The following is a 22,745-nucleotide window of genomic DNA, read 5'->3' as shown; positions in this document are numbered from 1 at the left end:
TCTGTCTCATTCTGAAGGTTATGCTTTCTTTAGAGACAAGAGTGTAATTTAATCTCCATGTTCATTCAGCTCCTGGCTCCAAGCCCACAAAATCAGAGAGAGAATATTTCACCAATTGCAGGGGGCTGCAGTGTCATCCTTCTGTCACTTGACCTGGTCCTGTGAGCCATTTCTCTGGTGAATAATTCTGAGGGAGATGTTCTAGGACTGAACAATTTTACTTCTTTTTCAAGACCAGGAAAGCAAAGAAGTGCTGTGTCTAGACATGGATATGTATCCACTAGAAAGACCCCCAAGACATTTCTCACTTGTAACAATACTGAAAACCTACCTTTGTCTTGAATTCTCTCAAGCCTTGTCTGAAATGTTTCCTTTTTTCTTTCTCAGATAATGCTTCCCTTTCAACATGTTGGCTTTCTTAATGCAGGAGACAGTTCTGTATCTTTGAAAAAATTTGGGTTGTCTAGTGCCCTTTGTCAGGTCAGAGCACTATGTGCAGGACTGTCTCCAAAAAAAGCTAAGTGTTGATAAAAAAATCAAACCTTAATGTCTCTAATCAGACACAGAGGAATAACATTGTTCTGGCTTTGTTTTAGATTTTGCCAATATTTCATCAGGATTATTTAAATAATTTATTTTTCTAATTTAAATGAAGTGAAAAATGCAGCACATGAGCAAGACAAGAAATATCTCTGTTAAGTATTAAATAAAGGGGAGAAGAAATTCAGCTTATTGAAGAATGCGGTGATTTACAAAAAAAAAACTAAAATGCAGAGGTCTTTTTTTCTTGGTCCTGAGCACCATCAACTTCTTTACTGATTGGAATAATTAATGGTTGTAATATTTTCCTAAGGACAACGGGAGGAAACCACATTGTGGCTGTGACACAAATAATTGCTTTCCTACATTTACTTACTTTCTGCAGTAATAAATACACATAAGGCTCAGCTTAAGAATTTCACAATATACTTAAATTTCTGATCAAGCTGATTTGAATTAAGTCCACCATGCTAACCTTTTTCAATAGAACTTTACAATATACCATAAAACTGTTGTTTAAACAATCCTCCCCATAATTACCACCAATAAATGATACCTTTTTATTGCCATTAGAACACTCTTAGTAACTGGTTTCCAGAGATTGCTGCAGTAACTTGTACATAACTTTATGCTATGTTGTAAGTAGTTCTATGGTTTTCTTTTTAGAATTCTAAAACTGGAAAGGTTTAAGAAAACATGCAAAATGCTGAGGATACACGTAAGTGAAATATTTAATGTCCATCATTCATAAAAGTTACATTGTTTACATAGGGTTCATTAGTATATAATAAAAATGTCATCTTAATGAAAGATTTTCTGGCAAGTCTTTTATATGTTAATTTGTTTAACATATGCTTTGGCTATACAGCTAAATAGGAATATATTTTAAAAAATCTTTCTGCAAATAGTTGCTTAACAGTTACAAAACCTCATTACTAAGAATTGGTTATTGTTACACTTGCTTGTTGGCTTGTAAAAATCATCTGTGTTTTGGACAGGGAGTCTTAGGACCAACTTTATGTAGCAAACGTGCTCATTGCATAGTGACCATGTAAACAGCTCAGGGACCCACAAATTATATCCTTATATTCTAAAGTCACTGTGTAAAGTACACACTGTACTGCTCGTGTTTTCTTATCTTGATGAAGAGTTTGGGGATTGTTTTATTGTTGATGATGATGGGAATTTCTTTTTAAAACAAGTCAGTTTTATACAAGTTAAAAAATTAACACCAAAGGAAATAATTTTAAAATGTGCAATAGTATTTCTACCTCATTCTTTTTAATTTTAGATATTTATATATATATATATATATAGCATATTGGAACTGCACTGTACTGCTTCCTTTCAAAAGAAAAGTTTAAATTAGTTGAAACAATTAGCTATGTGTTTACATAAAGCTAACTATGTTTGCATCAAATAAAATGTTTATTAATGAAAGGTATTATACAAGAAACATCAAAGAGAAATTCATCATACAGAAATGTACACTATATGTGACAGATGGAAAAGTGCATGCAGAGTTGTCTCATTTTAAAAAAATTAATTCTGAAACAATAGTACTAAAGTTACGGGTTTTGATTCCTATGATCTCAGATGAGTGGAAAGTTCTCCTTGAATTTACAAAAATCCATTTAACAGATATGACTAGTACACATTAGCAAGCAAGTGGAATGAATGCACTCAGATTTATTTTACAAGTACTTGTGCTTGACAAATGTGATTTTTTTTAAAAAAAAGAAAAGGTTTCTTCGAATATGGGCTGGGTAGATTGCTGCCAGGTTGCTCTGGTTTTATACATAGGTTCTATGAATTTGTTTTTGATACCACACAATTTGTTGAAGCCTTCAGTTCTGTTAATTAGACACCATAAAATAACGTATGTTTTGTTAACATTCAGGAAATGACATCAAGTCTTTTGTTTTTATTTTTTGGCTCAATAGATTTTTAAATGTATGATTATCATAACCTAATATTGTCTTTGTCTTCACTGCAGTGGATTTCCGATCAAACTTTTCCCCTTCTTTTAATACTTTAGGGAATTTTCAAACGTCGGGATGTTTGGCTGTAATGCCCCATGATTTGTTCTCCCTGAAAGAAATCATAGTGACAATTTATTAAACTACAGAGCAACCTGGCTTTTCGGGGTCTGCAATTCTATTTTGTGCTCAATATACCTAGCATTAAATCTTGATTCATTTCATCATACTATTTAGGTTATATTTGTCATGCAATTACTTTAGCTCCTAGTTTTCTGGCTCTTTTAGAGGGCTAAGACAGGGTTTCAGTATCAAATCAGTGGGGCATTACTTTGCATGTTCAAAAAAGGAGGTTAAAAGGCTAAAATCTAAATTGCACCAGCAGTAGCATATACATTGAATATGAAGAAATTGAAAACCTAAGAAGGAACTGTACTTTAAAATATTTCAAAGGCCGTGTTTCTGTGTTTAATACCAATTGTTCATAGGTACCGTAAAAGCAAAGAGACACACAGGTACATGTAGACCTTAAATTTAAAAAAAATAAAGAAAACAAAAAACCCCAACCAAAGAAAACCCCCCAAAAAACTGATGGGAAATAAAACTCCTTAGATTCAAAATGGTTTATTCACACAAATTTAATAGGATATATCACAATTGTTTGGTCCATAAATATTTAGGGGAAATAGTTTCTATACAATGCATTTATCAATAAACAAAGAAACATGGACAATTTTGCTAGACCACTTACTGTACTATAAACACGAAGCTCAATATATAAGATTATTGGATTTATCAACTATATCTGAAAGAGTGCACAACTGCTTTCTATGACATGTTTGTCCCCTCTAACAGGATACACCATAAAAAGAGTTTCGGAAATAAGAGGTAAAACAGTACAAAACTAGTGAGGTGTCAAAAGGGCTTAAAACAGTTAATTTAACAAACAACACATATATCCTGATTTTTCACAAACTTACTCCCAAGGTATATCATAAGGCACATAGTAGAACTGAGTTTTAATTAGTCTACTTAATAAAGTAGATCTCTAGTACCATATATTGTTCTGTCAAAGAACAAAATTTATAAGTATCAATATTTTTACCTGTAAAAGTGTATTAATAAAGATCTCAGCCTTACCAAGGTCTTTTGGTCTGGTTAGTGGTAAATGCCCATAAGGTAATAGAAATAGGAAAAGTCAAGATTCAATATCCGTAGAAGATGATAACCATACTTGCTAAATATATAATGGCAAACACACCTTTCTTCTATTACAGTGTTAACATCTCTTCCATCATCTTTTTTAAAAATAAGCTACTTTTCTGTGCTAATTTTCTAAAAACCCTGAGCAAAAATTACAATAATGCACTTTAATGTGGGCAGTGAACTGTCAATATGTAACCACACATTTATACAGCCAAAAAGGACACCTTTAAAATATATTAAATAGCCACTTTGACCACCAAAAAGAGATTTGATGGTGTCTAAAAAGTGGGGTATATGTGCAAAGTTATTCTTAACAATCCACTAAAAGCAAGACATAGATCTTGACTGGTTTTTGTTCTTTTTTGTTTCTGAGACTCTCCACAATCTAATTGGTGTTCAACTACAATAAAAGGATACAAATGAACATTCACCACTGCCCAGACCATTCAGACTTTTAGCTTAAATAAAACTAAAAAAAGAAAGATCACTATTGTAAACTAAGAAATGTATTCAGATCAGCATCCACAAGGCTTCTGAGTTTATCGGCTTTGAAGTTATTCACTGCCAATTCCTGGTTTTGTGTGATTTTTGCTAACATTTTTTTCTTTTATACAAAGTTTAAAAAGTTAAAGTATATGTTAGAGATATTAATGAACTAAAGATTTTAAGTTCCTGTGTTAAACAAAGTGTCTGATACAATCTCAGGAAACATCTAAAGAAAATTCAAAATAGTAATGAATAAATTGTACTGAAATATTTTTTCCTTAAACATCTTAATAAATTATATTTTGCTTATTTCCATTTCCCTGGAAAAAAAAAAAAAAAAGTAGGATTTGTCAAAAGTTAATTTGAATAGTACACATGCATTGAATCGTACCCCTTTTTGAAAATTATTTTTGTGCTCCCTAAAGTAACTGGGCAACCTCTTGTTTGCTTTGGAGGGACGGCATCGAAGCCGTGTAGCCAACTGCAATTTTATCTTTTTTAATTCCAAAAATGCAGAGCTGCTTGACAGACAAAAATTAAAACCCCTCCCTAGGCAACGTTTTGGATCAGTAGGACTCTCCACTTGCATTGTTACTCTGCTATTGTTACTTTAATGACATTCTTATAGGAGTGAGCTCGCTCTGGAGAGTTTTTTCCAGATCTTGCCTCCTTAATGTGGGTCACAAATTTGGAGACCAGCGGCCTGGTCCTGCCATCCTCACCCACATGTGCTCTCATCACTGAGTCTCTCTCCAAGTAGCATGGCTTTCAGGTGGCCAAGGATGTCCCAGCTGGGTGCAGAACTGGCAGAGGAGCGTTTAGCTATCCCAGTGAGACTCCCCAGTGCTCGGGGAGAAGCAGGCTTGCGACTACTGCATTAGGAAAGAGCACTGGTACTTCCAGTCTGACTGTTTTCATGGTTACTCTAATTCATTTTGTATTTATTTTTCAGCATTTAAAAATAAATAGTACAAAATTTTTGGATGCATTATGAAAATAAAATTGAATTTGGGGTTCTTAAATGCTGTAAGTGAACATACAATCCTGAAGCAGCATTCTTTTGGCTATAATTAAAATGGTTTTTATCTGGTTATCAGGGAGGAATAGAATCTTCTTTTTGTGGGGGGGAACAATCAATTTTTTTCAAGGTTCTGGAAATAAGTAACATACAATTTTAAGAGGCACTTATTAGAATGATTCATCACCTTGTCTTCAGTCATTTGATAAATTTAAAAAATTTGAGTACAATTTACCAACAATAAATGTTCTTATATTATAGCAACATATTACTTCAAACTCATTTGCCAGGTGGCTGCAGATGCTACACATCAAGCTGTTTATTTTCCCAAATATTTTGTGGGTTTGTTTGTTTTTAAAAAGGCTTGAAAATAATAATAATTATAATAATAATAATTATAATAATAATAATAATAATGAAGAGTAAGAATTAAAAAAAAAAAAGGAACTGTTAGAAAAGGTTCGTTAAGGTAGTTTGTGAGGGGCTCCCGGATTCGTGGCTGTCCAAGTTAGAGGTCACTGATGTCACTACAGTGATAGTGGGATTGGTCAGGTCTGTTAAAGTGGTCGCAGTGCCGGGTGGAGTGAGTGCGCCGCTGTCTGCTGAGGGCGGTGCCGGGAGCGAGGTGCCGTCAGCTTTATCGACACCCCCATTCTCCTGCCGCAAAAGGTTCCTTCTGAATTTGGCTCTTGCGTTTTGAAACCAAACCTGCAAACCAATCCCAATGGATTTCTTTACCGATGCTTGTTTTGCTTTGCTTTGCTTATTTTTGTTTTTGTTTTTGCTTTTTAAATTCATTTTTGATGTTTGATTTTGTGTGGCACATCACCTAAGTCATTCTATGGCTTTTCTTGCTACTGGTGGTACTGACTCTCTGTGTACAGGCCCAGTGCTACAGGTGCTTACAAACCTCAGAGAGCAGCCTCGAGAAAAATCTGCTTGCTCACTTACCCAAAGAGAGCAACTCTCTTGATGGCCACATAGTGTTTCTTGAGTTGGGTAGCTTTGAGGTCAGGCCACACAAAGATTGAAGCAAAGAGTGAGTGAGCAGATTTTTGCCAAGGCTGAAAGCCTGCCTCGATTATTTGAAAAGGCTGAAGAGGAAGGAGGGGTAATTACACCGTCCCTGTCTTACAGATTGTTGATATGGGTCATCTAGTCTTTCTGTTCTGTAAGGTTCACTGGCAGTTTGAGGTGACATGTAACACGGACAGGAATTGCCGCTAATAGATTCTCCTTCTACCTCACTCACTGCCCTTCTTTGGCACTCTGCATGTAATACACACCTCGTTTAAACTTCACTGAGCTATCACAAACCATATAGGGATTTTTAACATCATTTGCTAGGCTGTCCTTCACAGGGACTTTTGACTATGCAGGCCCTTAAGGAAAACAGTCGTCTAACAAGCATTGGGAGGGGGAGCCAGCTGGTCCTGGAGGATCATATTGGTCAAAGCTTACTTCAAACACATCAAGGATCTGCTTACTGAGGGGCCACATTAACTCCTTCAGGGGAGCCCAAAGGCTTCACCCATAAAATCAGTAGATTTGCCACCTCTATCCTTAGTGCAGTCACTACAGAGAGACAACCGCCCCCGGGAGATCTACTGGGTGGGTGAACTCTGCAGACATTCTCTTCATGGTGAGGATGCAGCTGATCACAAACCACAGTTTGGTGTTTGGCTGCCTCGGGGCAATAAGGCACACACATTTGGCACTTCTGCCACGTAACACCATACTCCTCTGCGCACCCACTAGGGACACACCCAGCAAAAGTATTTCTATGTACATTGCTATAGTTACACATAAGGGAAAGGCTATTGACTAGCAGGGGAAAATTCTGTCAAGCCTGTCATGTGGCTTCTTACCTGCAGAACTCTCTTGGTCAGGCCTGTTTTCTGGGCAAGCTGCTTGAGGTCCTTGGCATCTGGGTTGTGGTTGATAGCAAAGTAGGACTTCATGGTACGAAGCTGGTGGTGTTTGAAGGAGGTACGCATGCGCTTTGTTTTCTGGGATGGGGGATAAGGCTGCTGGTCTCTGTCCAGGTGATCTGCCTCATTCTCATTACAACCTGTCAAATAAACACAGTGGAACAAGGAGTTTAAATCTTGAGTAACAGGAGGGAAGGAAGGAAGGAAGGCGGGAAGGAAGGCGGGAAGGAAGGCAGGAAGGAAGGCAGGAAGGAAGGCAGGAAGGAAGGAAGGAAGGAAGGAAGGAAGGAAGGAAGGAAGGAAGGAAGGAAGGAAGGAAGGAAGGAAGGAAGGAAGGAAGGAAGGAAGGAAGGAAGGAAGGAAGGAAGGAAGGAAGGAAGGAAGGAAGGAAGGAAGGAAGGAAGGAAGGAAGGAAGGAAGGAAGGAAGGAAGGAAGGAAGGAAGGAAGGAAGGAAGGAAGGAAGGAAGGAAGGAAGGAAGGAAGGAAGGAAGGAAGGAAGGAAGGAAGGAAGGAAGGAAGGAAGGAAGGAAGGAAGGAAGGAAGGAAGGAAGGAAGGAAGGGACTAAGATAGTACAAGGATAAGTACAGATGTGATAATTGATGAGACCAAAAAAGATCCAGAATATTGTCATTTTCTATCCTTATGCTATGTCCCCAAGGCCTGTACCTACTGAGGGAAGACTTTGAAAGTTCTGTCTCCTTTGGCATTTATTTCAAACAAGTCTTTTCCCTGTGGTAATTGTTTTGCTTTGGGCGATCAAAGAGTCATTTGAAATCTCATTCAGGTTTTGAAATCTTACTCATTGAAACATTCTTAGCTTGAGAGAAGAGTTAAGGTCAAACCAGCATTTTGAATGTTTCTGAGCCTTTCCCCCAAATCACAAGCACCTATAAAAAGAGATGTACAGCAGAGAAGTTTGTTATGACAGTTCATCATAAAAGCTGCATTTTTTGCTGATAAAATGAATGCTTTTGGACTCTGCCTGGGAGTCTATATGAACTGCTTGAAGCCCTTCATCTGTAAAACATATCCAGGAAGCAGTTACATCAAGACTTGATCCAGACCCCCAATCCCAATCAGCAGTAGGTCTTAGTTAGTACTGGTTTAGGACATTTCTACAAGCAAGCAGCTATGAGCTCAAAACTTGAAGAGTTTCTCTTCTTTCTCTGATTCAGTATTTTCGAAGTGTCTATGAAAGATAAGTTTGTTTCAGATTACACATTTTTGGGTGTGAATTGTACACAAGGGTTGCAGCTCTTAGGGGATGGTAGCATTATTACTTCATATTGGAGAAAGAAATTATTGCATTAGCAAAAAGAAAAGTAAGAAGTGTATCTGTGCTTTTCTTTTCAGCTTAAACAAAAGGGTTAGTAATTTCTAGGATCTCATTTTATAAAGATAGTTTGGTCACACAGGAGAAAATTAATGGTGTCATCATAGCAGGGAATATTAATTAAAGAAAAGCTAATTAAAAATGCTTCAGAATGTCTGTAAATTAGACAGTTTCATTAGTTGCTCATTTTGATTTTTGAACTGCTTTCCAATAGTTACTGGATTATTTACAAGGCCTAACTGATCCCCATTCCTAATTGAGAGAAAGAGAGAGAGAAGAGAAAGAGGGAAGGCACACAATACAGAGAGACTGATGTCAGCAGTGCTGAAAACAGAGGCAAAGCAACTTGAAACCACAAGAAAATAAAAAGCTTCTTGAAGATGTTTTCTCTTTTGAATTATAAGACAAGTCAACATGAACAGATGCTGGTAAGACAACACTTTGACAGAAAATCAGGTGAATATTTAATTATAGCTAGCTTTGCTCCTAGTCTTGGTAAGAAGTATATCTGTACTTTCAAACAAAGTAAGCTGACACTTCTGAAAAGACCAGGAGTTGAAAGTTGCCTTAAAAACAATTTCAGACCAGATTTGGATTGTATTTACTACTTGTTTTCACAAGCAATCACACTGCCTTCAGTCAAACTGTGTGGGCTGTAACTTATGAGCTGACATAAATCAGAGTACCAGAATTCAGTCCTCAAGTTTTACTTCAGAGTTGCAAACTGCTTGTTTATGTTGTTTTTCTTGGGCCACTCAACACAAACTTCCTCAAGCTCCTCTGTCCTGCTTACTGCCTTTGTTTCTGTGCTCTGCTCTTTTTTTTTTTTTTTTCTTTTTCTTTTTCTTTTTGCCGGTGGTCTACTTTATTTTGGTTTTTATTTTCAAGAGAAAATGAGAAGAGGGCTCCAAGTATCTTCAGACAATCCTGGTTTATACCATGATTACAGCTCACTCTCTTTTATACAGTGTTGTGTGGTTTGGCCACATCCTAGAGCAGAGCCTTAAACTATCTCCTGGAGAACTAAGGGAAAGCACAAAGTTAGGCAAGACACTGCTCATTTCTTTGCAGCAGGATTGGAGGGTTGTTTAATTTCTGCTTTCAAAAGAGCTAGAACAGTTGGATTCTTATTGCCAAGAATTCTTCAAGTGAACTCTTCATAGTTTTTCACACACACACAGATAATGAAATGAAGTAAATAGCTCTTTGAGGAACAGATATGTAAAATATTTTCCTAAGGAAATCTTCTTCACCATCTTATTTCCATCTCCTCTAAGCTCTAAGTCAACACAGTTTCCCTTAAACTATATATTAATTATATTATATAAGATGTTATATAGAGAAAGCCTTGAATGTTTTAAGTACTTTTGAATAGTTTCTTCCATTTTTCACATTAATTCCAGACAGCTTGCAAGTATGAGTGATTTCTACCTCATAACATTTTGAGTTATTTATAGTTGTGTTTCCACTTTACAACCAAGGAGCTGTGAAAAAGAAATTAAACTAGCAAACAAAATACAGAATAGAAAAGCTGTTGTAGATTCTGCAGCAGAGTCTGATTTTCCATTCTGGACCAGGGCTCAGCTCCCCTGTAACATAATGTGCACACAAATCTAAGCCAGGGGCCTGCTGGATGGCTGTGAATACACACATGCTCATGCTCAGCTGGGTGAAGCTGTTGGCTCCATCGGAGTTTCGCTTTTAAAGCTCGGGGTGGTTTTCCATACTGGCTTGGCACACGGTACGGACACCGCGGCTGGGACTGTTTGGGAAGGAGCTGGGCTCGCTGGGGAGGTCACGGCCGCGGTGCCCCCGCCCCGGAGCGCCCGGCTGAGGAGCTGCGGGCGCGGCGCTGTCCGGCTCGCTGCGCTCTGGGCGCGGCGCGGGGCAGGGCTGTGCCCGTGGCTGTCCCGTCCCCGCGGGGACAGGGCGGCACACCGCCACACGGCCCGGACACCGCCGGGGGCTGCGGGGCCCGCTGCTCCCTCGGAAGGCGGCAGCCGCGCATCCGACGTTGAGTTTCTGCGGACTGCTCGCCCTTTGTAAATGATTACGTGCAAGAGCAGTTACTGAGTCACAGGGCAGAGAACGAAAAATGTGTGTGTAGGGAAGTGGCTGCCAATTGGTTCGAGACTTTTTTTTCTATAAAGAAGCGGTTTCATCTACTGCAACTCATTTCGTAGCTGTTCCAGATTCGCTTTCCTCCCCCTGGATTTGGGGCGCAGGGGGTCAATGGGCTGGAGCCGTTTGCACCGGATGCACGGTTTGGCTGCAAACTTTCTCGAGACCATGTGTCAACCCTGGACATAGCTAGATAATGCTTATAAAAAAGAATAAAATCACGGCCCTAACAAAAGGGATTTCTCAGCCATCTAGCCTGAGTCCAAAGCATGAGAGCGTTTGTTGATTTGTTTTGGTTTGTTCTTTTTTCTCTCCGTTGCCCGGAGGATTCTGTGAGTTCTCAATGCAATGAGCTATGTTTTCATAATGGGTGGTGCTTTTTAATCTGATTTGGAGTCAATGGTACATCTTATATGGCCCGTTGTTGTAAAGAAGGAGAGTTTTAAGACCAGCACACAAAGATTATGTCAGCATTCGCAAATAATGTCTCTCTCGAGTCCTGATCTGAAGTTTAAGGGGAGCTTTATCATATCCACAACTCTTCATTTTACCATAACTTCTGGTTCTAATTTTAACGCTAAATTGTCCCTAGGGTAATTTCCCTTTAGGAATCTGGGGAATCGAGTGATGCTGCGTGAACCAGGGATAGAGACCAGAGCAGGGAGAGGGCACACGGGAAATCCACCATTGGAAGCCGGAGCTGAATGAATCCTGGCTGCGCTACAGGTTCCCATTTCTTTAGCAGCTTTCAGAATTGATTGGAAGCCGCTCCGTAGCCAGGGATTCCAATGTCATCTTCAATTAACAAGGAACAATTAGCGCAGTGATTACCCTGGCTCCAAGGTCTACGCATCAGAGGAGATGAAATCGCCTTGCACAGCTCCCTGGTTCCCAGCTAAAGGCCGTTTCACGAGCGGCCCCAGAGGAGGTGCCGGGGGAGCGCTGGGGAGGGCGGCGGGGCGGTGGAGGATTCCTTATGGATCTCAGTGGCAGCGGGTTGAACCCGGCGCAGGAGAGAGAGCTCCGTGCCGAGAGCTGTGCGCTGTTACCGACACGCGATTGTCGGAAGGAGAGGCCCTGACCCCTCTCCCGGCTCCCCGGTGGGGCCCGCGGTCCGCAGCCCTGGGCGCGGAGCCCCCGGCTCCCTGCCCCAGCCGGGACGGCTCCATGGGGAAGCACACCTTGAATCACTCCTGCTTCCCACGGCTTTCTTTCCTCCGTTACCGTCCATGGGAAGTTTAAGGTTCTCTAAACGATTTTGGAGTCAGAAGCTTGCCAATTCGTATTTACCCTTCCTGCTTTCGTCCTTCATCTAATGAAACTCTGCCTCAACTGCTTGGTCATACCTGACACTCCTGTACCTCTGGCCACTAGCACTGTTTATACACGGTTTGGGTATTCAAGTGACTGGAGTTATAGAGGATATTTAATACAGGGCAACACTTGTTCCTTTCCTACTGTTGAGAGAACAGAAATCATTCTCCTTAATTACATTTCTTAGGGTTTAGTTACAGGAAACAACATTTATTCGTTGACCTCTTGTACAGTTTGATCATTTATGTGTCAGTAAAACAGAATTATTCAGCCTGAAGAATTAATGACTATAAATTCAATATATAAATTGAGTTATATGCATACTACATTGGTATTGTAGGAACCATATACTATAACTTTTATTCTATTTTTTTTATTCATTTGGTTACTCTTAATTTGAGGTTTAAGTGGTGAATTTTTTTTTAGCTAATCAAATATAAATAATGATAACTAGATCTCTGAGATTCCAGTAGAGAAAGCTATGTGGTTTTGGGGTTGGAGTTTTTGGTTTTGTGGGGGGCTCTTTTTTCTTTTTTTTTTTTTTTTTTTTTTTTTTTTTTTTTTTTTTTTTGTCTTTACCCTGGGAAGTGGCTAAGTTTGGGTGTTTGACATTAATAGGCAAAGACAGCCTTTGAGGAGGGCTGCTGTTAGCTTTCCTGCAAATGCTCCAACCCTCAGAGGGCTGTTTGTTTGATTTTCCAATGGTTAAGCAAGATTTGGCCTGGCTGAGTTATTCACGCACTGCCTGGCTGAGGGGAAGCCCGAGAACGCTCTGTTCGCGGTAGCGGGAGGCAGACTCGGCGTGTGTTTCCCACCTGAGTTGTAGCTGACGATGTCCACTCCCAAGGCAGGGCTCTTTCGTTTCCTGGGCCTCCCCTTCTGGACCGTGCCAGTGCCGTTGAAGTAAGGCAGGGCCAGCCCTCCGCTCTTGGCAGCCAGCTCGGTGTAGCTCAGCTGAGGGGGGTATTCTCCTTGCAAAAGGGACTCGAAGTGGGCCCTGCAGTAAACCAGGTTGTCCTTCATGCCAAAGTGATCGCCCGTGGTCAGAGTCTTGTTGCAGGTGGTGCAGGTGAAGCAGCTCAGGTGATAAACCGATTCCCTGGCTCTCATGACCATTTCAGAGGCTGAGATCCCAAGGTGGCAGCGGGCACATCTCTGCACGGAGAACCTTCTGAAGGAAACAGAAAAGTGGGCATCAACTAGAACGGCGAAGGCAGAGCTTGCCCCGGTGCCTCCCGGCCACGTGAGGGAGCCTGTCCCCGACAGGGTCGCGCCCCCCGGCCCCAGGACGGCCCGTGACACCGGCTGCGGCCCCCGGCCCGCCTGGTGTCGGGACAGCCTCAGGGAACCGGCCCTGATGTCCCAGGGGAGAGGCTCGCCCTCCCCGCCGAGCTGACTCGCTCTCCCGGGACTTTGGCGAAGGCCCCGCCGCTGCCCGTGCGCCCGGGGCCGGGCGGGCCGAGCTGGGGGAATCGGGCCCCGCTCTCCTGGCGCTCCTGGCAAGACGAGGGGAGCCGCGGGGCGCTGGCCAGCGGGACAGCTGCATCACACGGACCAGCGGGGCCCGCTCCCCGGGCCCGGCCGCGGGGCTGGGCGGGGCGGCGGGCTCCGGGCATCGGGAAAACCGGCCGGCTGCGCCCACAGCGGAATTTCGGTCGGGTCTGTACGGAGGGAAACCGCCGAGCAGCGGGAGAGCCTTCGCCTGTTTGTGCACCGCCACACATGCTCAGTCAGCGCGTCCCCTGACGGCCCGTTCAGTTCGGAAACGTGCGAGGCTTTTCTGAGGGGACTAAGGAATCGCTGACTGCGAAAAGCTACCTTTGAAAGCCCGTGTGGAGAAAAGAGCGTTTCTGTTCACAGTGCCTTTTGAGGGGATGTGTTTTGAACCCATGAGGACTGATTGCTGTACCTGTAGTAATCCTCCTTGCAGTAAATACTGCCGTCCTTGGCAAAGCAGGTGAGTTCTGACTCCAAAGCCAGTTTACATTCACAGCACTTAAGACACCTGAGGTGCCATTGTTTGTCAACAGCCAGCAGGTAATATCTGTCTGAGATCTTCCCTCCACAACCAGCACACAAAGCAGGCTTCTCGGGGCTCATGGGGGGCATGTTCTGCAAAACAACCACACCACAAGGGATGAGACAGGGAGAGAAAGACAGGCAGGCAGGCCGGGCTGGGGACGGGTCCTGCGCAGGGCCCGGGGCTCGTACAAAGGCACGGCTCTCTGGGACCAAACTCCTGGCTCCCGGCGGGAAGTTTAAGGGGGAACCATGATCATCCCCGACAGTAAAGTGTTTACCCTGATTCACAGTAAACCTCTCCTTACGATCTCGTGTCATTTCAATACGTGAAAGCAGCGGATTAGGCCGCAGTAGGAAAAGCAGAGCCCATTCTTTTCTGAGGTTCTGAACTTAAAGTCTGAGGCTTCCCCGGTTTTTTTTTTTTTTTAGCGTTATTATCTTAACGAACTTCACAGGAACAGCGTTTTAAAGTAGAAAAATACCGGTTTGCTGTTCCTAAAGTTTATGGCAGAGGATTCAGGCTTGCACTCATTCTGTGGCAAATTTTCACCCGTATTTAGACGAGCTGCAACCGCGTCTCTAAAGAAAGATAGGCCTTTTAAAACAGGAGTAAGAGAAAGGAAACAGGTGGATAATGTAAAGAGCAGCGAGTATGAACGCTCACCAGCCCCGCCAGGGACGTGGGCAGAGCGGTGGCACGGGCTGGTTTCAGCTCAAACCAGTATCTTTTTCTCAGTAAACTTCTGCGAGTTCCCATTGATCTGCTCCCCACGAGGACTGCCGCTCGGGACAAAGGGAGATGGAGGGACGGCGGAGACAAAAGCTCGGCCGTGAAACTTGGGGCAGCTTTTGCTGATAAAGTTACAGGGGGGAAAAAATCCCAAACATCTTGTTCTAAAGTCTCAACTGTTTTAAGGTGGCAACTCTGCATTCACTTTTCAATCTGAAATTGTGTTCCTCGCTCCCTTTCCTTTTTAGCAATGGCAAGGTGAGTTAAATTTACATTGCAAATCCTCATGTAACAAAGCATGAGTTTATTTAAGAGAGGGGGTGAAGGACCCTAAGTCTCAAAATCTTAAAGCAGTTTTCCAGGCCGTTACTTTGTCTGCAAAGTCTTGTGCGCGATCGGCGGAAGCCCTACAAGTTGGAGAATGGGAGATCTCGCTTTGCACAAAGCGCAGCGTGACACTCGATTTCTCCGCCATCCCTTACTACATATCCGAAAACTTTGGTCCTTTGACTAAGTAAAGAGGAGATGTTACTTTCCAAGCAAAGTAGTCGGCCGGCAAAACACTCAGAGAGAGCGGTGCCTCTGTATCAATCACACACTTCAGACCAAAGACAGTTACGAAAGTAAGTAGTCGCGGTTTGAGGTTTAATTTAGGAGGTGCCAGAAGCGCAGAATAAAAATAAGGCACACCTCGGGAGCTCCGGCTGCAGCCCTGCTCGCAGGGGCAGAGCGGCCGCGGGGGAAAAAGGCTGCTCCGCCGCAAGGGCTGAAACCCCGTCCCTGCCACGGTTCGGAACAGATTCCCCGCTAATCCAGAGAGCACACGCAGCGACATGGGTTAGACAAATGTACAACCGAGCCCGGCCAGCACCGCACCCAGCCTACGGATGGGTTTACAGGGAGCGTCGGAAGGGGTTCCACAAGCAAGGGGTGGCAGGGAAGGTACAGAGGGAAGCAGCGTCTTTCTCTTCCCCAAAGTCAGGGTCTGTCCCGATGCGGGTCCACGCTTGCAGGGATTCCCTCGCAAAGAGCGCCAGCTCCATTCTTACCGTATCTCGGCCGTTCATCTGTCCCCCTTTGGCCAGGCGGGACTCGGTCTTAGATCGCCTCTCCATCTCTTCCATGATTCCTTGGATGTGGCCTCCGGAGATCCCGTGGAAAAGCATGGCTGGGGGACGGAAAGGACAAGTATTTTCTTCTGCTCTGCACCCCACTATTTCCATATACAGACCCCAGAGTCTTTAGATCATCCAAAATGTTTACACCGAGGCGCACAGCGCAGGGAGGGAGGTTGCAAATAGGAGCTTCTCTTTGCGCAAGCACTGAGGGCTTCCTGAAGATGTGCAGAAAATAAACAAGGGGGAGAAAATGTAATAATAATTAGTTTAAAAAAATAAAATAATAAAAGCTAGCTAAAGGATCTGTTACTGTTCTGGAGAGCTGGGGGTTTCTGACTGGAGAGACTTGGACCTGGGGCAGTAGAATCAGTCGGGAAAGGATATAGTTTTGAATACAAAGAAAGCAAAAAGAAGTGCTATTTTCAGCAGTCCCTGGTTGCTTTAAAGTTCCCAGTGCCTGTAGGTTGGATTTGGGACTGCTGCTTTCCGGAGCTCTGTCCAATTTGTTAAGAGACTAAAGCCAGCCCATTTTTGATAATTTAGTAGGAGGAGTTCTCTCCCTTGAGCTGCCACTGATTTTTATTCAGACAACAAAGACCTGTCATACTCCTCTCAACCCCTAGTGATGGGCAAGCAGTGACAAACATTACGGTCGGGGCTGTGGGTGGGGTGGGATTTATTACCTCCCCCAAACACGGAGTCCCGGGAGTTGGCGGCGACGGCGCCTGGCGAGGGGCAGGGTGGCCCGCTCTCCCCCCGGGGCCCCGCTCCCCGCGGGCCGCGCCGCGGGAACCTCCGTTCGGCTGCCGCTCGGGCTGGCCCCGCCGCGGGAGCGGGAGAAGGGAGAGGAGCGCCGGTGCCGGGCAGCCGAGCCGGGCCGGAGCGGGGGAAGGGAGAGGAGCGCCGGTGCCGGGCAGCCGAGCCGGGTCGGAGCGGCCGCAGCGCTCCCCGCGCCCCGGGCCCGCCGAGGGCGTTGAGGTTGGGGGGAGCCGCGGAGGCAGGGGCGGCCCGGGCAGTTCGGGCGCTTCCCGGGGCGCTGCCCGCCCTGCTGCCCCGCGGTGCCCCCGCCCGTACCCGCAGCAGGATGCGGCCCCTCCGCGGGGCCGGTCCCGGCCGGGCGGGGATGCCCCAGCAGGACCCTCTCCCCTCGCCCGCTCCCCGGCCGCGGGCTGCGAGCGATCATTGTGTGCAGGGAACCTGGCGATGCATTCCTTCCAGGCTAATCTCTCTGCCTGCTCTCCCTCCCCGCCGTTCCCCGTTTTCCTACTTACTTTTCACACCACTCTTCCTTGCCTTTCCCTGAAACAGCTGCTGGCTGTTTCCTGACACCTCGATCCCTACTGAAGGATCTTCCTGGCGGCAGTCCTGCGCTCCCTGCTCCCTGGGGAACACTCCTCACCAAACCCTAGCGCGACTAGTGAAAGAAGTACCCCAGCCCCCACTTCCTTTCCAAAGCATCCCAGAGACATCCTCAGGGGCTCCTCGAGTCACCTCTTCCATGTAACCCAAGATTCAGGCAGCAAGTTTCCTCCCCTCTCTTTCCCCCTAAGTAGCTAAAATTAATGTTATTTGCAGATTGAATGTTGTTACATTCCTCCGAGTGCCAGAATACAGCTCATAAAACACAATTTCACACAAAGATGAAGTCAATCAAGTGAAATAAGCCGGGATTTTTTTTCTCTGTTGGCACACTAGACCCTGGACAGCAGGGCTGCTATTTACTGTAAGTAATGTAATTAGCCCTTTTGGATGGGAATCAATGTGTTGTATATATGTGTGTGTTTTAATAAGAGAGTAATAGCTATAAAACCAAAGAGTCTCAAAAAGAGCCGAGGGAATCTCCCTTAAAAAGGGCAGATCCCTCCAGAAGCCATAGTCTTCTGCAGAGCACTCCCGGGCTGGAAGAAAAAAAATATCTGTGTGTGGGGAAGGAGGAGGAAAAGATAGGCTTTCCTTGGAGAAAACAAGTCAATTAGCACAATAAGACATCAGGAAAAATAAACAAGGTGATTCAGTCCGGGATACGGGAGCTATTCGCTCGGGATCCCCAATCCTCCTCCTCTCTCCCGCGACGCCCCGGCTGCCCGGGGGGACGGGCGGAGGTGCCTCCCTGTGTCCCCGCCGGGCACCGGGAGCGCGGCCGCTCCCCCGCGGGGCTGCGGGGCCCGGGCCAGCGCTGTTGCGGGGCCGGCGGCTTTGTTGAGCGGCCCGGGAGGAGGGAAGGGAAGGGAAGGGAAGCGAAGGGAAGGGAAGGGAGGGGCGGAGGCGCTGCGGGCGGGGGCGAACCCCTGTGCGGGAGGGTTCGCCCCGCTCGCCCCGCGCCCGGCAGGTACCGCCGGCCTGCGCCCGCCTGGCTCGGGGAATCGCAGCGACGGCTGTCGACAGAGGTCAAAACATCTCCCTTACAGACGAGTTTGTTTCTAATCGTTGCAATAGTCTTTGCGCTCTACAAGCACGTTCAAGGTTCGTTCTGGGTGTTTTCCCCTTCGAAGGAAATTTTTCTGTATTCTCCTCCAGTTATGTGGTCGGGGTAACTCACCCTGCCCCTGTTTAACGTTGCGTGCGCTCTCCTGGAAATGGTCTGCATTTCCCGTGGCGTTCGGGTTGCCAAAGATACCTCGGCGTGTGCCAGGCAGGACCCTCGCCGACCCCCGCCCGCCCGGGCCGGCCCCGCAGAGCCCTCTCGGAAGCGCCGCCGCCGTCCCGCTGTGACCGTGTCCCTGCCGGGCTGAGGACCGCCAAACTCATCGTGCCCGCCGGGAGCGGGGAGGGGTCTGGGGCAAGCCCCCGGCTGCCGCTGGGCCCAGTCCCATCGGAAGATAAAGCGGGGATCCTGTGCCCCCCGAGCAGGTTGTGCCCCCGCCTCGGGTGCCTCGGGCGCCTCGGGTGCGGGCACCGCTGCCCTCTCCCCCCACTTATCTCGCGTTTGCTGTCTCGGGCTCACCGAAACGCTCTGCAGGTGCGGCGTCAAAGCATCCAAGGCAGAGACACGGAAAATATTGCTTGCTAAATTCCCGTCTCTACCTTAGCTCGACGGCGCCGTTAGGAGTAATTGGGCAGACTCATAACAAAACTCAGAAATGACTGAGCCTCCTCCGGTTAGACACACTTAATTAATTAGAGGGTCCTTTCTTTCTGCTCCATCAGGTACGGTTAAGGATACGCTACTAGCTACTGCTGCTCCAGTAAAGGAGGCCAGGGGTTTCCAAGGCGTTTTCTGATTAACATCTAATGCTGGCAGACCACTTCTTACCTAAAGGGACACTAAAAGTTTGTTGCTAGCATCAAACGTGACTTCTCCGTTTCCAAAAGGCCTGTAGGAGATCAAGGTAAATCTATTTCAATGTTCCTGAGATCTCATTCCTCGCTGTGAACTGGAGCTCCGCTGCTCTAAGGCAGGCTGGTAGCGAGAGGTTGCCATTATAGCACGAGGGATTCCGTACAGTTTTGCTGGTTTGCTTGGGGGGTGGGGGAGAGAAAAGCTCACAAAGAACACGACAGGGAATCTAAAATCCAAATCTACGAGCCTGCCCCTCATGAATCCATCGGCATTAGCACTTTGCCTGTAAACGACAGTTTCTCATCTCAGGGCTCTTTTATCTCCTTTCGCCGTAGCATTTGAGAAAGAATTTCTGATGTGCAATATTCAGAATATTTTAGTAACGCGACAGGCGCTCTCGGTCTTTTCCTTTCTGTAAGGCTCTACCCGAACTCCCCGAGCTAACGGGGAGCTGATGGGGAGGATGGGGGATACATCGCCGTGGAGGTTTCCACAGGTACAGCGTTTGCCTGCCCACGCAGGGCTGGAGAGCTCCCGGACATCCCTGTCCGCAGCTCCGCGGGCGCTGCCGGAGCCCCTTCCAGCTCCGCAATTATCGTGTGCCCCGGGAAGGTTTCAGCGTGCGGTCGCTGCCATCCGCTCTGCCACCGAGCCCGCGCTCTCCCTGGCCACGGGCTACGGGCTAAAGCCCATCGCAGCGTGAACCGTCTCGTGTTTAGTTCGGAGGATTTAGGACAAGGTCTATATGCAAATTAATAATTGACCAACAATAATTAGGAGAAGGGGGAGGGTGTTCAGGCGGGGGGTGGGGGTGGGGAGGAGGAGGAGGTGTTCTTTGAGGAGAAGCGGTTTGGCTTTCGCCTGCCGCATTTGAGGCCGTGGCGTGTCCGGCTGCGGGCGCGGGGCACTGCCCGGGCCAGCCGCCCCCCGCCCCGCAGGGCACCAGAGCTTCACACCCTCTCCGTCAGCACCTGAACTTTTCAAGACACTTCCAGTTTAATCATTTCCAGAAATTTAAAGCGCGTAGTAATAACAGCAACAGGATTACGATCCTGTTGCCTGCAAGTCGGGTGGTTAAAGCCAGGTCTATTTTTAAATCCTAACGCTATTTTCTGCTCTACGAGCTTGTGGTGGAGTGCAGCGCTATTAATGATCAGTCTCATCTGTTTGTAAAGTCCGCGGGCACTGCAACCAATCTAGACACAAAGAAGGGAAATTTGAATAGAATTACATCTCTTGGTGGTGGCACCAAATGTAGCTAATATAGTTTTCAGTATTCAAATAGGTTGCGGTTTATTTTATCTCAATTTTTAAAATTATTTTTTATTTTAAAATACATTATTTAAAATTCCACTTCGGAGTCAGATACAACGTATTTTACCATCACCATCTTTCTCCTCCTATGAGTCCTCTCGCGTGTTCCGTAAAGCAACTTTCGGATCGCTGTGCTAGGGACGTGTTAAGGCCGGGGCACGGCAGCCAGACTCGGGCACCAGCCCCTCTCCTCCCTGCCGGGCTGCGCGGGGCTGGCGCTGCCAGGGACACAAGCGCAGGGTGGCTTTAACCGTAACCGGCAGCGGATTAAAACTCCCCAAACCTCCAATGTGCTTGTAGCGCCCGCTAATCTGAAAACATGTCAATTAAGACATGTATTCATCTGCTTAGGGAGATGATATTTTAAATAAGAAACAGCTAGGTGCTTTGCACAGTAATCCAAACACATCTTCCATAGCCAAGAGCTGTGACTGACCACAAACAAGTGATCACACAGCCAGAAGAAAGCAGGAGAGGCAGATTATTGTCTAACATGAAACTGTTCACCGCCCAGGACCTCAGCACTGTCAGCTCCATAGCTGTCTGGTATTAGCTGTAATCGTATTTGCACTCCGCTTGTAATTAAGCCATTGGAAATTATCATATTTTGCTGCTTTCGAAAAGGAATCCCTTACAGACTGGATTACAGACAGGTGAAAGAAGCCATTCCATTAAAAAAGAAAAAAAGAAAAGAAGCACAAAAGAAGGGGCATTTTTTAAAAAAAATTGAGCTGAAAGCCTCAGGCTTCCCAAGCTGAACTATTTTTCTAGATTAAAACATAGATGCATGAAATGTTATCTGCGAATACACCTGGGGAAAATACCGTTCTGTGTTGTTAAAAAAAATCCCAACCAAACAAACAACACAACGACGCCAAAGAAACACCCTGCAAATTACATCCGTGAGGTCCAAATAGCTGCATTGCTAGCAAAGACTCATGCAGGAGCTTACCTTGAGACCTTAGAAGCTTCTTCCAAAATTGTACCCTCCTTAATGAGTGATGAGGGATGGGTTTTGAATGGAGAAGAGACGCAATGATCTAGCCAGTAGATGGAGGTTGTTCCTTGCTCCTAGCAGAGGATCCCTATGTTAATTAAAATAAACAAGCTGCTTGGTGGAAAGATTTTTTTTTCCTCCCTTCTCTCCCTCTCTCTTCCCGCCCTCTGCATAGCCTTTGATACAGAACTGACGTGAATTTCTAACCTCTGACCTTTCACCAATATGCACTGATACCTGTCTTTTATTTACTATTTGTTTCGAAATATTTCCGAAAACAAAACAAAAAAATAAAGAAGAAGACTGAATGAAAGCAAAAAAATAAATCCCACCTCTCGATTTTGGCTGACTTGCTGTATTTTCTTGATTAGCTGTCTCAGCTCCTCAGTAATCAGGTGAGGTGTTAATGGGGAGCTGGTTGTAAATAAAACTAATAAAGCAAAGAACATATTAGGAAATTAAAAAAAGGCGAGGACTGAGAGCCTGTTAAAAATATTGTAGCGAGCTGAGCGTTTCCCCATCACGTCGTTTTTTTCGTTCTGTGCTTATTCACAGCTGAGCAGCAAACCCCGGGTTGTTGCCATCTCTCCACATTTTTTTTTCAAATCGCATTGAACCAACCATGGACTGCATCAACCCTTCCCACTTTCATAAAAAGCCTCTCAAATGGAGTCGCTAAACAGCAAACTTCAGCCTGATCTGATGTGATATGATATACGGATTCATGGAGCAACCTCGCTTTGCCAAACCCGATGAAACTGTGAGTTGTCATGCAATACTACGCAGTCAAACCTCGGATAATTGTAAAAGTGAACCCAATTTAACCCATTAGAATAAAATCAGATGCCAAGATGAATCGGAATCATTGCTTCTTAGGTGACAGTACTGATGACAATTGATCCACCGGCTCAAAACAATAGAAGAATATAGGGTCGGGAGTAATTTCTCGTACTTCCTCCCAGGGGGAAGCGGGGAGCCGGCGGGGAGGCAGGAGCCGGCTCCCGGCCGGGCTGCGGAGGGGCTGCGGCCGCGCCTCCCGCCGGCCCCGGCGGAGCGGCTCTCGCAGGAGGGAGCTCACTGCGAAGACCCTGGGGCCGGGGAGCTGTTTCTGCAGCAGCCACACGAGATGACTTCTCGCTTTGGCTTTGTTTGCCCGTTCCTCCTAACTCCTGCGACAGTTTCTGTCCTTCTCCCCTGAGCCATGTGACCCTCAGGTCTACGTGGCCAGCTTGGTAATCTATCTGGAAAAAAAAAAAAAAAAAACCGCAAGGGATGCTAATGATCTTCCTTGGAGTTTGCCAGCGGAGCCCCGGCGGAGAGCGGAGGAAGCGGGGCGGGCTCGGCTTCCCGCCGG

The 22,745-nt window shown here is 45.7% G+C and overlaps 1 protein-coding gene across 6 annotated transcripts; it reads right to left on the bottom strand.

Annotated features, from left to right (window-relative positions):
* Positions 1 to 1,286: 1,286 nt before the first annotated feature.
* Positions 1,287 to 21,473, bottom strand: LHX9 (LIM homeobox 9). Of its 6 annotated transcripts, none has more exons than XM_063165534.1 (6): positions 21,347 to 21,473; positions 15,732 to 15,850; positions 13,840 to 14,042; positions 12,746 to 13,101; positions 7,098 to 7,300; positions 4,968 to 5,937 (listed from the first exon to the last, which is right to left on the bottom strand). In XM_063165534.1, exons 2-6 carry the CDS (start codon positions 15,846 to 15,848, stop codon positions 5,680 to 5,682), a joined length of 1,137 nt encoding a protein of 378 aa, XP_063021604.1. In that variant the 5' UTR covers positions 15,849 to 15,850; positions 21,347 to 21,473; the 3' UTR covers positions 4,968 to 5,679. The 6 variants fall into 6 exon arrangements, with proteins under 6 accessions (XP_063021605.1, XP_063021607.1, XP_063021604.1 ...); XM_063165532.1 differs by lacking the exon at positions 21,347 to 21,473 and adding an exon at positions 16,153 to 16,246 and having other exon boundaries at positions 15,732 to 16,015; XM_063165535.1 differs by lacking the exons at positions 4,968 to 5,937; positions 21,347 to 21,473 and adding an exon at positions 1,287 to 2,631 and having other exon boundaries at positions 15,732 to 16,246.
* Between the last annotated feature and the right edge of the window lie 1,272 nt (positions 21,474 to 22,745).

Source organism: Melospiza melodia, chromosome 11, assembly GCF_035770615.1.
Source record: "Melospiza melodia melodia isolate bMelMel2 chromosome 11, bMelMel2.pri, whole genome shotgun sequence".
Classification (NCBI taxonomy): Eukaryota; Metazoa; Chordata; class Aves; order Passeriformes; family Passerellidae; genus Melospiza; species Melospiza melodia.
The sequence above is the reverse complement of the archived record's forward strand: the minus strand, read 5'-3'. Positions and strand labels throughout refer to the sequence as shown.